Here is a 17,655-nt window from a genome sequence, read left to right as displayed (position 1 = left end):
CGGATAAAGATCCCATCAGGGGACATCACCGGAGGCCATAGGTAAGTAATTTCACCTCCCCTCACAGATCGGATCTGTGATTGGAGGTGAAACTTTTCCGTGATCGCTGTTTTCCACTTGAAAACGGCGATCACAAGACCAGGGGATGTGTACTGTGGGACCCCGTGAAATCTCCTGGCTCTTAGCTATGTTTAGTAGCCAGGAGCAGGGAGATTTTGAATTACCCTAGCACTCTGTGGCTTTTGCACATGCATCCGCCATCTTGGTGGCAGGTGCATGCGCAAAAGCCGTGGTGAGGTCCACAGTTAAATCCGGGGCCTTAGGTACGTTATTTAATCTCCTCTAGTGGATGTAAGGCGTAAACTTTTTTTTCTTTTTTTTAACTTTTTTCAAACTTGTTTTTACTTTTGATGATTGCTATTATCCATTGGATAGCAGCGATCATGTGACCGGGAACCGCATACAGCGGCTCCCGGTGACCTCTCTCTGCTCTCAGCTACACATGGGAGCCAGGAGCAGAGAGTTTTTAAATTTCCCGACGTATGACGTCTGGCGTGCATGCGCAGAAGGCGCCGACGGGACCCGGGAAGCCAGGACACCGCGGGACATCGCGGAGAAGGCGAGTGAGTACTTTCAGCTGCCCTGATGGATCCGATCCATCAGGACAGCTGAATCTTTAACTTTTTTCAACTTTTTATTAACTTTCACATGATTGCCAGCATTCGGTAAATGCCGGCGATTATGTGACCGGGGGAAGGGGACCAGCGGCCTGGAATGGCAGCTCCAGATTGTTGGCTACCTCCGGGAGCCGGCAGCATGGAGCTGTCATGTCCTCAGCTTGCAGGGCCTTGATCCCTGCAGAAAACATGTTTCTACGTCCTCAGGAATTAAGGCCCAGCAAGCTAGGATGTAAAAAGGCAATTGGCTGGTCACTAAGGGGTTAAGAATCTTGGATGACTGGATAATTTTGAAACTCGATCCAGGGTTTTTCCCAAAAGTGTTGTCTAGTTTTCATATGGAGCAGGAAATTGTCCTGCCCTCCTTTTGCCAAACTTTAAAAATTCTAGAGAACAGCGCATGCATAGCCTAGATGTCTGGCGAGCTGTATTGACATATCTAAAAGTTTCACAAAGCTTCAGAGATTCAGAGAGATTATTTCTCCAGTTTCAAGGTAGAAACAAAGGATAGGCTGCCACAAAAGATACCATTGCTAGATGGTTAAGATTAGCTATACAAGAAGCTTACAAAGCGAAAAATCTGGCAGTTCCAGAAGGAGTAAGGGCCCATTCAACAAGGGCTCTCGCTTCTTCTTGAGCCGAGCGCAGGGAGGCCTCGACCGAACAAATATGTAAGGCTGCTACCTGGTCTAGCATCCACACCTTCACCAAGCATTACCGTCTGGATTTTCACTCCAAGAGGGAGCTGGACTTTGGACGGAAGGTCCTACAGGCTATTGTCCCCCCCGATGTGTCCATAATAATTTTGGTATTGCCTACATGTGTGCTGTCAGGAGGGACGAAGTGGAAAAACGGGAATTATTCTTACCGATAGTTCCTTTTCCATTAGTCCATCATGACAGCACATACTTTCCCACCCTATTGTGATTACTGTATATGTAATGTTCAGTACACTTGTTTGTTTTACAGTAATAATAAAAGAATTTGGCCACATTACCGTTGTGATGATTGGAAAGTCGCTGGAGAATAGCGGTGGGAGGCGGCCGTTTAAACTCTCCTCTTCCTGTCCCAACGAGGTCAAAGGGCAACCTCCATGTGTGCTGTCATGATGGACTCATGGAAAAGGAACTATCGATGAGAATAATTCCCCCTTTTTCAATTGGGGTTTTTGTTTAGCTAATGTTGCTTCAGGTGTAGTTTTTCTATTTAACATTTTTTTTCTCTTGTTTCAACTAAGGTTGCTTCTAGATGCGCTTTTTCCATTTTTAATTTCATTCTGTCGTGTCCAATGAGGATGCGCTGGATCTGAAAAGCTGAAAGACTCACAGGCTGTGAACAAATAGACTGCAAGTACACACAAAGCAGTGGTAAACAATAAGCAAAACAGAAACCTGGGAAATACTGACCCTATAAACCCTTTACCCAGGGAACGGACCTACCTATTTGCAGATAACCTGCTCTAACAAGAGCAAACCTGACCACGTACTAGGCCACTAGCAACCCTACGTCGGAGAGGAGAAAACAACAGAGAACCAGATATCAACAATAGTAACCTCTGTACTTAGCTTAGTGAAGAATCAGGAAAATAGGAGATCCAGTACCAAACTCTGACTTTCACCACAGTCAGAACGAGAATGAATTAAACAGCAATGAGCTAAGCACAAGGCCAGATTAAATAGTCCTCCTAAATTGCCTACAAGTGAGACTAAGCAAGTCTCACCTAAAACCACTCTCACCAGATCCAGAAGGTGGGAGCCAAAAACAAGACCTAAACTTGATTACTAGAAAGGTACAGATTCCAGAACTGCTGCAACACATTCCTTGTTCTGAGAAGGTTGCTCGCATTTTGGTGGTTTTAACTCTTGCACAGGCAATGGCAACTGCACTGCCGACAGATGATGCCTTTGAGGAGACACAATCTACAATCTGGCTCTGAGTGAAGATTTTTGAGACATTGTGCCTTTGAGTGGATGTTTGACTGTGCAGAAAATGTGCACTACTGCACTACTGTCTATAACAAGCATGGGGACTGATTGGCAACCGTAGGCCTGGATGAAGAGGATGCACTAGATGCTGCTTTTCTCACAGCAGATTCTGAGAAAAAAATGGCTATTAATGTGCTGGCTTGAGGTCACCAGGGTAATAGGTGATAGACATAGAAGCTCTCATAGGACAAACAGTAGATTGTACGCTAACTAACTAAAATTATTTATGCAAACAGCCTTTAGGGTGCATTCACACGGGCGAGAAAATTGTGCATATTTTGTGTGATGCGAGATGCACAAAACTCACATGAAAATACAACCAATCATTTGCAGTGGGTGTATTTAAATGGTTGATTTTTCATTCGCAAGATGTAAAAATCACAATATGTTCTATTTTCGTGCAAGTATCGCACGTGAGTAGAACATGCTGATGTGCGGTCTCCTGCACATCGTACAGCACACAGACGGAGTATTCGTGTTCTGTGTGATGTGAGTCGCACCTTAGAATGTTGGATGTGACTTGCTGTCACCCCTATGAATGCATTTTTAGATGGAGCCATTAATACATAATTGAAAGCACAGTAGATATAATAATAATTTTCCATTGTTTCAAGTAATGCTTACAATGCCAATATTTTTTTGGCTAGGAAAAAAGATTTTTTGAAAATCATTTAGAAAGCTTACTTTGTATTGTTCTTTTTTCAGTATTCGTGAGTTGCTTTCCCATCATATCACTTTTGGGTCTTTTTCCTCAATTGAATACATTTTGTGTGTATTTCCTGGAGCAGATTGACATCCTCATGTTTGGGGGTACCGGTAAGCATGTTATACAGTTTTTATATTTATATATTACTAGCTGATATACCCGGCTTCGCCCGAGTTAATTTGGTACTGGTGTTTATCTGGTGTTCACACGGAAAATCTTAGGAAGTCGTAGTTACTTTAGAGATACCGAGGAAAAAAATATGTTCACCATTTTGCATGGTTCTTTGCGTTACCCAGGAAACACCACGTGGAGGTAACCATGCAACGTTCCCTTTATATAAAATGACATCAGGAAGTGGGAGAATTAGATTCGGTAGGTAAAATTTGGACGCTAATTCTTTTGCGGTAGAATTGATTATTCAAGTTGGGACCCATTAACTTTTCCTATTTATGACATAATCAATGCTCGTGCCACATTTCAAGTTTCTATGACATCGGGAAGTGAGAGAATTAGATTACGTACGTACAATTTGGACGCAAATTTTTTTGCGCTAGAATTAAATAATCGAAATGGGACCCATTAAAGCCCAATATGCAAACCTTTTTAGGTTGAAACGTTACCGATCTTTTTAATTATGTGTGTATTTCCTGGAGCAGATTGACATCCTCATGTTTGGGGGTACCGGTAAGCATGTTATACAGTTTTTATATTTATATATTACTAGCTGATATACCCGGCTTCGCCCGAGTTAATTTGGTACTGTGTTTATCTGGTGTTCACACGGAAAATCTTAGGAAGTCGTAGTTACTTTAGAGATACCGAGAAAAAAAATATGTTCACCATTTTGCATGGTTCTTTGCGTTACCCAGGAAACACCACGTGGAGGTAACCATGCGACGTTCCCTTTATATAAAATGACATCAGGAAGTGGGAGAATTAGATTCGGTAGGTAAAATTTGGATGGTAATTCTTTTGCGCTTAGAATTGAATAATCGAGTTGGGACCCATTAGCTTTTCCTATTTATGACATAATCAATTCCAGTGCCAAATTTCAAATTTCTATGACATCGGGAAGTTGGAGAATTAGATTACGTACGTAAAATTTGGACGCTAATTCTTTTTCACTAGAATTGAGTAATTGAGTTGGGACCAATTAACTTTTCCTATTTATGACATAATCAATGCTCGTGCCAAATTTCAAGTTTCTATGACATCAGGAAGTGAGGGAATTAGATTCCGTAAGTAAAATTTGGATGCTAGTTCTTTTGTGCTAGAATTAAATAATCGAGTTGGTTTGCTTTTCCTATTTTGGACATAATCTATGCTTGTGCCAAATTTCATGTTTCTACGACATCGGGAAGTTGGAGAATTAGTGGCGAGTCAGTCAGTCAGTCAGTGAGGGCTTTCGCCTTTATATATATAGATCAATGTTCGTGCTAAATTTCAAGTTTCTATGACATCAGGAAGTGAGAAAATTAGATTCCGTATGTAAAATTTAGACGCTAATTCTTTTGCGGTAGAATCGATTATTCAAGTTGGGACCCATTAACTTTTCCTATTTATGAGATAATCAATGCTCGTGCCACATTTCAAGTTTCTATGACATCGGGAAGTGAGAGAATTAGATTACGTACGTAAAATTTGGACGCTAATTCTTTTGCGCTAGAATTAAATAATCGAAATGGGACCCATTAAAGCCCAATATGCAAACCTTTTTAGGTTGAAACGTTGCCGATCTTTTTAATTATGGAACAATAAAGATTTGAAATTTTTATTGAATATCACCTTTGAATGCTGCCGGTTTCTCTACTTTACCAGTCTGTTGAAAAAGTCCTCCTGGTTTCCATGGCACATCATCAAAAGAGTCTGGAAGCATTTAACTTGTTCCTGCTTCTGGAAAGGTGTGAGCAGCCAGGGAACCCAGCGAGCGGATACCTTATGCATATGGAGATGGTCTTGGTTGATTTTTTCTTTGGACCCCACACTAATCAACCTTGAAATTTTGTACTAGGTTGTGAATGGTTACACAGCAATTTTCCAAAGTGGCAGCCTACACTTCATTTTATTTAATAAAGTACGTGATCAGCTTATGAAAACGCGTTTCGGGGGTAACCCCTTTGTTAGTTCAGCTGGTGTTTAAAACATACAAGCTATAAAATACACATTAGAAGTCAAAGTGGGAGGTAGAGGGTGGGAGAGTAGAAGGAAAATAAAAAAATAGGGACAAAAATATATTATATGCATTTGTTATATAAATTCATGCAGGTTAAAAGTAGTCATATATATATATATATATATATATATATATATATATATATACATACACTACCGTTCAAAAGTTTGGGGTCACCCAAACAATTTTGTGTTTTCCATGAAAAGTCACACTTATTCACCACCATGCGTTGTGAAATGAATAGAAAATAGAGCCAAGACATTGACAAGGTTAGAAATAATGATTTGTATTTGAAATAACATTGTTTTTACATCAAACTTTGCTTTCGTCAAAGAATCCTCCTTTTGCAGCAATTACAGCATTGCACACCTTTGACATTCTAGCTGTTAATTTGTTGAGGTAAGCTTGTGAAATTGCACCCTACGCTTCTAGAAGCATCTCCCACAAGTTGGATTGGTTGGATGGGCACTTCTGGCGTACCATATGGTCAAGCTGCTCCCACAACAGCTCAATGGGGTTCAGATCTGGTGACTGCGCTGGCCACTCCATTACCGATAGAATACCAGCTGCCTGCTTCTGCTGTAAATAGTTCTTGCACAATTTGGAGGTGTGTTTAGGGTCATTGTCCTGTTGTAGGAAGAAATTGGTTCCAATCAAGCGCTGTCCGCTGGGTATGGCATGGCGTTGCAAAATGGAGTGATAGCCTTCCTTATTCAGAATCCCTTTTACCCTGTACAAATCTCCCACCTTACCAGCACCAAAGCAACCCCAGACCATCACATTACCTCCACCATGCTTAACAGATGGCGTCAGGCATTCTTCCAGCATCTTTTCATTTGTTCTGCGTCTCACAAACGTTCTTCTTTGTGATCCAAACACCTCAAACTTGGATTCATCCGTCCACAACACTTTTTTCCAGTCTTCCTCTGTCCAATGTCCGTGTTCTTTTGCCCATCTTAATCTTTTTCTTTTATTGGCCAGTCTCAGATATGGCTTTTTCTTTGCCACTCTGGCCTGAAGCCCAAAATCCCGCAGCCGCCTCTTCACTGTAGATGTTGACACTGGTGTTTTGCGGGTACTATTTAATGAAGATGCCAGTTGGGTACCTGTGAGGCGTCTGTTTCTCAAACTAGAGACTCTAATGTGCTTATCTTCTTGCTTAGTTGTGCAACGCGGCCTCCCACTTCTTTTTCTACTCTGGTTAGAGCCTGTTTGTGCTGTCCTCTGAAGGGAGTAGTACACACCGTTGTAGGAAATCTTCAATTTCTTATCAATTTCTCGCATGGAATAGCCTTCATTTCTAAGAACAAGAATAGACTGTCGAGTTTCAGATGAAAGTTCTCTTTTTCTGGCCATTTTGAGCGTTTAATTGACCCCACAAATGTGATGCTCCAGAAACTCAATCTGCTCACAGGAAGGTCAGATTTGTAGCTTCTGTAACGAGCTAGACTGTTTTCAGATGTGTGAACATGATTGCACAAGGGTTTTCTAATCATCAATTAGCCTTCTGAGCCAATGAGCAAACACATTGTACCATTAGAACACTGGAGTGATAGTTGCTGGAAATGGGCCTCTATACACCTTTGTAGATATTGCACAAAAAACCAGGCATTTGCAGCTAGAATAGTCATTTACCACATTAGCAATGTATAGAGTGCATTTGTTTAAAGTTAGGACTAGTTTAAAGTTATCTTCATTGAAAAGTACAGTGCTTTTCCTTCAAAAATAAGGACATTTCAATGTGACCCCAAACTTTTGAACGGTAGTGTATATATATAACATACAGTCATATAAAACCTTACTACATTGGAATATGTAAAAAAATGGTAGATGGAAAAAATGAGTATGCATAAAACTATTTAAAAAAAAAACCAAAAAACGTCTAAAATCAATGACACTAGGTATAGTAAAAGACTATTCACCAAAACTATGTGATAAAGGTGGAAGTACACAGAAAATATGTATACATATATAAATATTATAAAATAAACTAATATCCTAGTATAAAATAATATAATAATAGTAAACTTCAATAATAAAAAGACATTTCAACTATAAAGACAGCTTTGAATGTTGGTTTTCACAATAAAAATGCCACGAAGTATAAATAAAATGAATATTGTAGCTACAAGAAGTGCACACAACAGGAAGGATTGAAGGAGAGAATTTTGTCAATACAATGAGTGAAATATAATGGATTTACCAATTGGTGGGTCCCAAAAGGGTTAATGATTAGATCTGTTTGCCTAGAAAGATTAGAAAGATGTTGGGACAAAAACCAAGCCCAATGCTATAGGTGGAAAATAGGATTTGAATAATTGTGTCAGTTTATCAAGGATTAGGCTGTCTGGATAGAAAATGAGGGAATGGATGGTGTGAATTATTCCAGTGACAAGCGGGGGAAGGGGGTTAATTTGGGATTGTATTATACCTGCATGGGGAGCAGGAGCTGCAGAAAAGAGAAAGGAAAAAAGGGGTGGAGATGAAGTGAGATTACTATAGGAGTAATTTACCTGTGGAGTGCAGGTCAGCCAGGGCAGGAGCAGAAGTTCTGGTGAGCAGGGAGAGAGTGAGGGTATATATGCTAGGGGAAGGGGGCAAGGAAGTGGGTCCCTGTATTCTAATTGGTCCTGGATCTAAGGGGGCAGGGAGAGGGAGGAAAAAAAAAAGACTGAAGGTGATGTGGGGAAAGTGTGGAGTGTGAACTAGAGGATAATGGTATTGGGGAAACAAACAACTGGAATGGGTGAAAGATAAGTACTGGAAGGGCAGGGAACTCTGAAAATTAGAATAAGATTGGACCATTGGCTGCTTTGGTATTAGGGTAAAATTTGCAAAGGGGGGAATGTACGGGGGTTAGGAGGGGGGAGTAATATGAAAACAGGGCATGGGGGGGAGGGAAGAAGAAAAACAAAAACGGGGGGGGGGGGGGCGTGGCCTAGATGCAGGCAGTGCCAGACGTGTAGTCTTGAGCTCCGTCTAACTATAGCCTTTTAAGCTACAAAAAAGAAAAGCTTTTCCAGCACCTCATCCTCTCAAAGCCTGTCGGAGGATCCCTGGCTGATCATGCCGAGAAGAAGAACCTCCAAAGCCCCTCTGCAAAAAGTCTCGGACTTTTTCTCTTTCCGCGGCCCGGGACAGAGAGGGCCGATGAGAGAAGATGGCTCCCCTCACTCCACAAGCTCCGGAGCGAGCAGTAACAAAACACCAACCTCTGCAGCTGCCTGTCACAGCGGGGATGCTTCTGCCGACGAGCTGGAGGGACTCCAAGACGAGCTGTCAGCCGCTCTGCTCCAGCGTCGGGTAAGTGATAAAGCAGAGAAACCCGACATGAACTACATAGCCAGCTCTAAAATGGCGCTGGAGCGCTCTAACTCCATATCTGCCCTCTCCACTCCCTCTGCAAGTCCTGAGAAGCAGAGACCACGTCTCTCTCCCCCCATTAACTCATGCCAGCAATCATTTCAAGAAGGAGAAGATCCTATCAACGACCTTCCCTCCTCAAATCTCCCTGCTTCAGAGGATTTTATAAATAACATGATTCTGGCCCTACATGGCTCCCTGCAAAAGGACATCAAAGCTATCTCACACTCATTTAACGCCTCCATTCAAGATCCAGAAATGCGCACCAACCACATTGAAAATAAATTAGGAGAAATAACAACTTCTCACAAGTTAATTGATGCGCATTATACGCTGGAGAAGGAGGTGGAAACCATCAAGAACAAATTGACCAATTTGGAAGATAGAAGCAGAAGAAATAACGTCAAATTCAGTGGCATTCCGGAAAGCATAACGCAATCTGATCTGAAAGATTTTCTTACCAAACTAATAACAGAACAAAACAGGATTGTATTCTGGACAGAGCCCACAGATTAACAACGCCGAACTTTCTCCCGGACTCAATCCCGCGCGACGTGATCACGAGATTTCACTTCTTTCACATAAAAGAAGCCAGGAAAGCCTTTTCTCAAATTACCTGAGCTCTAAGATCCGCCAAAATTCCCTATAAATGGGGCTTCCCAGTAAAACTAATAATCCACAAAAATAATGCAATCCAAATAATTTCTTCTCCAGAAGAGGGCGCCAAAATCCTATCTAAATGGAATGTTCCTTTACCAGAAATACTACCTCCAGCTAAGCCTCAAAGGCCATTAGAGGCATCCAACTGCCGCACGCTACCTTCTACTCCTCCTTGAAGGAATGGGGTCAATCCTAAAGATTTCTCTTTCTCGCCAAGTTTGCCTCATATGCTGGACTCTAAATTCTTTCAACACAAGACAAAGGCTATTGTCTACGTGCCGAACTTCCCCCCCCCCCCCAAATGTATCAGGTTTTAAGATCTGTCATTTTTCTCTGTTTCATCTGTTCTTATTCACAGGTCGCCAACTGTTTCTCCAGAGCTTACTCCAACTACAACTCTAAAAGAAACATACTTCTGTTTCTTCCCACAAGAAGACCTGTTTCTATTTTTGTGAGTTTTACAGTTTATGTATTGTATGTTATGTATGCTGCCACACTAATTCCATCTCAAACGCATTCACTAAATATGTACAATGTCGATAAATATTTGCTCGCTAGACATTAAAGGACTCAACTCCCCCTTTAAGAGGGCGATGGTCTGGAGGGACGCAAAGCTGGCAAATATTGATGTATTATGCCTTTAGGAGACACATTTTGCGCAACACTCATACCCCAAATTCTCAAACAAATCCTACCCCAGTATCTTCTCCGCAAATGCCCCAAAAAAGCACGCAGGTGTGCTAATTGCCTTTAGAGACAATCTAAATTTCTCCCCGAAAAACCAAATCATTGACACAAAAAGTAGATACCTTATCTTGCTTGGCACAATTAATGAGATTCCAATAACACTAGTGAACGTGTACGCGCCTAACAAATCGCAGATTTCCTTTTTAAACAAATTACCGTATATACCGGCGTATAAGGCGACGGGGCGTATAAGACGACCCCCCAACTTTCACCTTATACGCCGGTATTACAGTGGAGAAAAAAAAAATCATTACTCACCTCCCCCGGCGTTCTGTCGCGCTCCGGCAGGATGTCGCTCGTTCCTCGTCCCCGGCGCAGCATTGCTTTCTGAATGCGGGGCTTGAAATGCCCGCCTCCAGAAAGCTAATACACACGCCGTCAGCCAGTTACAGCCATTCAATGACAGCATTGAATGGCTGTGATTGGCTGAAGGCGCACGTGGCTTCAGCCAATCACACTATTCAATGACATCATTGCCGGAGCGCGACAGAACGCCGGGGGAGGTGAGTAATGATTTTTTTTTTTTACACTTTTTTTTTGTATTACTGGCGCATAAGACGACCCCCGACTGCAGAGCAGATTTTTCGGGGTTCAAAAGTCGTCTTATACGCCGGTATATACGGTAATCAAAAAAGTTAAGAAAATCCACATCAGCAAACTAATTTTCTGTGGAGACTTTAATGTGATCCCAGACCAAAAACTTGATACCACAGCGCAAACAAAAATGACCCCTGCGCTTCAACCCTGGCTTCATAGGGAAGGACTTTACGACTCCTTCAGATACCTAAATTCTTCCTCAAGAGAATTCACCTATTACTCCCCAAGACACCAGGTGTTTTCACGAATTGACCTCTTCTTAACCGACAGATGGACCCTCACTTCAGTCACAAGCTCCACAATAGGCACCACTACATAGTCTGATCATGCCCATACCTATTTAAAACTCAATATCAATGCCCCTTTTAACCCAACTAGAATATGGCGTAATGACATAAATCTGCTCAATTCTCCCGCCAACCAAAAACTAATAAAAAACGCTCTGGATGAATATTTCTCCATTAATGCTACCCCGGATATAAAGAACTTTACGCTGTGGTGCGCCCAAAAAGCCAAGATAGGGGGGGCGTGGCCAGCGACCAACATGGCAAGTCGCACTTGAGAGGAGCTCCCCAGGGAAAAACTAATCCTGCAAGAATCCTGACCTTAGGGTGCCGTAATCGGACAAGAAAGTCCTCTAAAACCTGCTGCAGGAGGCTGGGACGGAACCGGGACTGACTAGACCCGCCGGGCGTACTGTGGAGCGGCGTGGACCGGCCCGGAGGTGAGACCGCGCCAACGCCCTGTCTGCTTCCCGCTGCTGCCGGCGTCCGGAGTGGCAGTGCCGGAGACTTACCTCGCCTGCGAGCCGTTCTGAAAGGCAGAGCAGCCCCTCTCCTCTCCCTCCGAAAAGCAAGCCGGTGCTCGCGGAGCTGAACCTTCGGCCCCAGCTGTCCGGGCGGCCGCCTGGAACCCCCCTCCCGCGGCTGCGGGGCGAACACTTACCGTCCCGACTGGGCGCTGCAAGAGGACGCGCGATCCATCGCCTTGCGGAGCAGCCGCCTCCGAATCTACTCCCGGACTTCCCCCCCCCTGCCGCCGCTGTGAGCGCCGCCGCCGGGGCGCCTGAGCCCGACCGAGGAGGGGGCACGAGCGATCTCTCCTTCTCCTGCTGCAAATCCCCCTCCCCTCCTCTCCCGCGGATCGAGCGCTCGCCGTCCCGACGGGGCGCTGCAGGGAGACAAGCGCTACTATATCTTGAGGAGCGGCTGCCTCCGAACTTCCTCCCGGACCCCCCTCCCTGCCGCCGCTGAGAGTGCCTCCGCTGAACTACCTGAGCCCGACCGCGGGGGGGGGGGGGGGGGCACGAGCGGCTTCCTTGCCTCCTGGTACACACTGCTGGGGACCGAATAATCATCAACCCCTGTGCTCCTGAGCGGCCGGCGGCCCTGGGACCGGACTGAGATCTCCTGCACCCGGCTGCGCTGTCTACTTGCCACCTGAGGCGACCCGACCGATACGCGCTCCGCGGAGGGCCGTGGGCTGACGGTCTGAACGGCCTGACTGACCGGCTGGCGCCCTCTCCCCCGCTGCCGCAAAGACACGACGCACCGGGCCTGGTGGAACAGCCGTCCGGGCGGTCCCGGCGCCTGTTGCTGGGCTTGACGACTCCTAGGAACGTGCTGCTCCCGGCCGTTCGGCGAAACAGAGCCCCCTTGCTGCCGCGAAGAGGCAGAACTCTCGACTCCTCCGCCGCGGTTCGCCTGCTGCGGAGCCGCCGAGAACCGTGAATCGGCTGACCGCCCGGTACTCTCACCACCGAAGTGAACGCGACTCACCACACCCGGCTGGACGCCGGGGGTAAGACGACCCGCCGACCGTGATCCGGCCCAGCGGAGCCGGCGACAAAAATCGTAAGTGGGGACAAAGGTCGGGGGACAACACCTAGCAGCGGCACGCCGCCGAGCTAGACGCCAAGTGCCTGGAGAGGAGAAGACCGGACGGGGAAATCCCATCCCCTCCAAACTAATTTGGACTTGAGCCAGCAAAACATAAAAGTACCCCCCCACTCTATGACTCTCCCCTCTGCGGCTCTGTTGAGACCCCCTAACCGCTACAGAGGAGACCGCTAAGACCCGACGACTATCCGGGTGAGCTACCTGAACTGACCTGAGCCAAAAAATAATATCTCCCCATATTGATAACTCATCTCACCGGTACGCCAAACTCCGGAAGACGATCGAGACTCTGTGACAGTAAGGCCTCCGGAGACAATAACAATCTAAACTCTCTATCTGAACCCTCACAAGCTACCGGATTGACTAACCAGCCCTATAAGCAAGTAATCTTTCTCAGAAATACTCACACGTTTACATCACCAAAGAAACCGCTTACGCTTTCAGTCAAACATGTTAAACAACCGCCCGTGAACATGGGCACGCGCGCAAAAAGCGGCTCTGCGGCAGAGAGACTAAAAGAATTCTCACGTACCGAAACTCCGAATCATACCCCTCGAGCGACGCGACCCGCTCAAACAAAAGAAACCGAAGATGCATCTGGGCAACCACCGGAACCAACAATGCGTCAACTCCTGGAGGCAATTAACACCTGCAAGTCCGCCCTTACAGATAAGATAGAAGAGGTCAAATCAGACGTAGTCCTCCTGAGACAAGATCTACAAAATATGCGCGGCAGGGTGAGGGAGATGGAGGACCGCATTTCGAATGTGGAGGACTCCCTGCGTCCAATCCCCGCAACAGTTAAGAAAGCCATGAGAACAGCGGAATATTGTCAAGCAAAAACCGACGATCTTGAAAATCGGGCGCGCCGCAATAATTTACGCATAATCGGCCTACCTGAGAAGACAGAAGGCTCACAACCAGAACTCTTTGCGGAAAATTGGCTAAAATCATTGCTGGGCGAAGACACCTTCTCTACCCACTTTGCCGTGGAGAGAGCTCATCGCGTCCCGGCGAAACCACCACAGCCGGGTGCACCCCCACGCCCGTTTCTAGCAAGAATTCTTAACTGCAGAGATCGCGACGCCGCCCTACGTCGAGCCAGATTAAAAGGCCCACTCAAACACAACAACTCAGTGATATCTATCTTCCCTGACTTTTCTGCGGACTTGCAAAAACAAAGAGCTACCTTTATGGAGGTCAAAAAGAAATTTAGGGATAGAAATATCCCCTATTCAATGGCATACCCAGCCCGTCTGCGCATCGCCGCAGAGGGAAAAGTAATTTTTTTGCACTCTCCTACTGAAGCCCTGGAGTGGCTCAGAATGCATCCGGTGTCACCAAGAGGCGCCAATTCATAACATGTATAAATATGTATACTAAGTTGAAATGTGGCTGAGAAGCTTATTATTCCCCTGACCTACTGGTGGTGTGCCGGTCGCCCATGCCGCGGACCTGTAGCCCGGGACCTCCCGTGTCTCAACGTTACTTTAATTTAAGTCCACCAGACAAAGTCAGCCACCCATAGGCCACTGGGACCCTTTCCCCCTCAGTAAGATCAGCTACCTACAGATAGTTTGTAGCTTAAGTTCTTCATTGACTCCTGTCTTTAGATTTACCGGAACCCTAATTTAGGGTTCCTACGTTCGTATTCAGACAGGATGCCAATAACCAACGGTTTAAACTGTTTTGAGACAATTATTGTTATATGTTTTGAACTGTCTGTGCCGATGACCCCCACTGCTCTGTACTTGCAAAGTCCTTCCCCCCTCCCCCTCCAATTATAGGGGCGCCGATTGAGACCTATATTTACACCGATACCAATGTCTTTAAAATATCTTAGCTGGAACGTATGCGGTCTCGGCACAGCCCTTAAGCGCAGGAAAGTCTTCTCCTTTATTAAACAAACAAACCCCCATATCGTGTGTTTGCAGGAGACCCACCTCACCAGGGACAGGGCCGACACCCTTAAGAAGCCGTGGGTACAGTGGGCGGCCCACTCCTTTCACACCCCCTCTTCCAGAGGCGTTACATTGCTTATACACAGATCCATAAGATGGAATCCTATTAATGTCCGTAAAAACCCGGAGGGTAGATCAATATTTGTGTATGCAGAAATAGATTCCAAACCTTATGTCATCTTATGTATTTATAATCCACCACACAATAACCTCTCCCTCCTTCAGACGGCTGTGTCCTTTGCACACCAATACCCCTCAGTAGGAGTACTCTGTATGGGAGACTTTAACCTGGTAATGGACCCGACCAAAGACAAATTCTATGCCCTAGCTAACACAAATACAAGCACTAACTCCTCCCTCCGGCAGATAACCGAGAGCGTGGGTTGGGTCGACCTCTGGCGGTTACATCATCCCGACACCCTGGAATATACTTGCCACTCCCCCGGCAATAACTCCCTCTCAAGAATTGACTATATATTCAGCTCCGCGGAGGTGGTGGTGTATCTTTCAGATATAGCACATTGTCCGCGGGGAATATCGGACCACAGTCCGATACTCCTAACACTGAAATTTCCCCAACTCAAAATTTTGCCTACCTGGAAACTACACCCGTTTTGGCTCAAATTGTTAGGCCCAGACGACCAAACTCTGTTCCACATATCCCTCTTCTTAGATGCCCATAATAACAACACCCACCCGGCCCTGAGATGGGATACCCTTAAAGCATACCTTCGGGGGTTCCTTAAATCAGCCATTACATATATCAAACAAACAACATCCCAGGCGGACAGAGAGATAGAAATCAAGACACTTGAGGCAGAAAAGACCTACACTGATAACCCCACGGACTCTAACAAAGAAGCATGGCTCAGTTGTTCCCGCCTCTACAAACACCAAGTTCACGCTAAGGCCAAACGTAAATTATTCTTTGCGAAGCAATATTATTTTGAACTAGGTAACCAATCCAGCCATTTGTTAGCCAATCTGATTAAACACGAGAAACACCTAAACACGATCCTTAAGATAAAAGATCAAAATGGTGAGGAGCTGACCGACGCCCCAGCCATCACAAATCGCTTTAAAGAATACTACGCTAACCTGTATAGCTCACCCACAAATTTTACAAAGGCAGATATTCTAGACTACCTGAGTGACCTGACCTTTCCAACATTGTCCGAAGAACAGGTAGAGTTCCTGGAGACCCCAATCACCCTAGACGAAATACGGCAGACAATCCGAGACATGGCACCTAATAAAGCCCCAGGCCCGGACGGCCTCCTGATTGAAGTGTACCGGAAATATGACGAACAACTGGCCCCGCTGCTATTAGAAACATTACAACAGGCCCAATTAGACCAATCCCTCCCACCCTCGTTCTACGGAGCATCTATTATAGTCATTTTGAAACCAGACAAAGACCCCACAGACTGTAGCTCATACCGACCCATATCCCTGGTAAATGTCGATTACAAAATCCTAACAAAACTCCTGGCCACAAGACTAAATCAAGTAATCCTATCCATTATACACCCTGACCAGACCGGCTTTATGCCAGGAAAATCCACAACAATCAACATACGGAGAGTACAGACAGCAATTCAACTGGGCAAACAGTTTAACATGCCCTGGGCATTGGTCTCATTAGACATAATGAAGGCCTTCGATTCGCTGGAGTGGACTTTCCTCGAGGCCTGCCTGGTTCGCTTTGGGTTTGGCCCCCAATTCTTACAATGGGTTAAAACCATTTACAAATCGCCAAGCGCCAACGTAATAGTAAATGGCATCCCATCCACCGAGTTCCGCCTCGCAAGAGGCACCCGTCAGGGCTGCCCGCTGTCCCCGGCTCTATTTGCCATAGCCATCGAAGCCATGGCAATCCGGTTGAGAAGCACCCCTGAAGTAACCGGCATTAAATGGGCGGGCCTTGAAAGTAAAGTGGGCTTATATGCGGATGATACAATCCTATTTTTGTCAGACCCTATAACCTCCTTCTCCCACGCTATGTCCCAAATTGACAAATTTTCCCACTTATCGGGCTTACATGTCAACTGGCCCAAGTCCACAATTCTATATACAAATCTCAACCCAATAATAGACCCTTGTGTTGCCAGATATAACCTAGCCGTGGTTTCCACATTCAAATACTTGGGAATATATATGTCCCGAAATCCAAATAACGCCATAAAAGATAATATCGACCCACTGCTCGGAAATGTCAAAAATAAACTAGAGCGATGGGCCAAATTACCGCTTTCGGTGGCTGGCCGTATAAACCTGATAAAGATGGCGATTCAACCTAAATGCCTGTATATACTACAACATATGCCAATAATTGTACCCAAACGCATCTTTCAAGCCCTCAATTCCTTCACTACATCCTTCATTTGGAACTCCACACGATCCAAGCTTAGTCTTTCGACCCTACAAAGACCGAAGGAGCGGGCTGGAATGGCGCTCCCAGACCTGCACGTATATTACCTAGCCGGACAGCTACGCAACGTCCGGAGCTGGCTCCTAGAGCGGGAAATGCCCATCGCTGACCAATACCTGGCAAAACAAGTAAAGGGTAACAACCTTTTAAATTTCCTGGAATTCCCAGAACATACCAACCCTCCCGATATACTGCCACTTCACAAACTAGCTTTAAAGGTGTGGAGGGAGGCTAAGGCCATCCAACAGTACAAAGGAGTAATGTGTGAACTTCCCTTAGGCCGCCTGCACACGAGCGGAAATCCCGCCGCGGGATTTCCCGCGGGATTTCCGCCGCTGAAAGTTTGCATAGGAGTGCATTAAAATACGCACTCCTATGCAGACGGCCGCGGTTTGGCCGCGCGGAATCTCGCGTGGCAAACAAACCGCGGCATGTTCTAATTTTCTGCGGGGCACGC

General features: G+C 45.6%; 1 protein-coding gene across 1 annotated transcript in view; it reads left to right on the top strand.

Moving 5' to 3' along the window:
- The window catches only part of PCNX2 (pecanex 2), a 397,565-nt gene that overhangs the window by 129,396 nt on the left and 250,514 nt on the right, over positions 1-17,655 (top strand). The window contains exon 13 of the mRNA XM_066594873.1: positions 3,368-3,478. Within this exon, the coding sequence (XP_066450970.1) occupies positions 3,368-3,478 (111 nt within the window). The remainder of the gene's footprint in view (positions 1-3,367; positions 3,479-17,655) is intronic.

Source organism: Eleutherodactylus coqui, chromosome 3 (genome assembly GCF_035609145.1).
Source record: "Eleutherodactylus coqui strain aEleCoq1 chromosome 3, aEleCoq1.hap1, whole genome shotgun sequence".
Classification (NCBI taxonomy): Eukaryota; Metazoa; Chordata; class Amphibia; order Anura; family Eleutherodactylidae; genus Eleutherodactylus; species Eleutherodactylus coqui.
The sequence above is the reverse complement of the archived record's forward strand: the minus strand, read 5'-3'. Positions and strand labels throughout refer to the sequence as shown.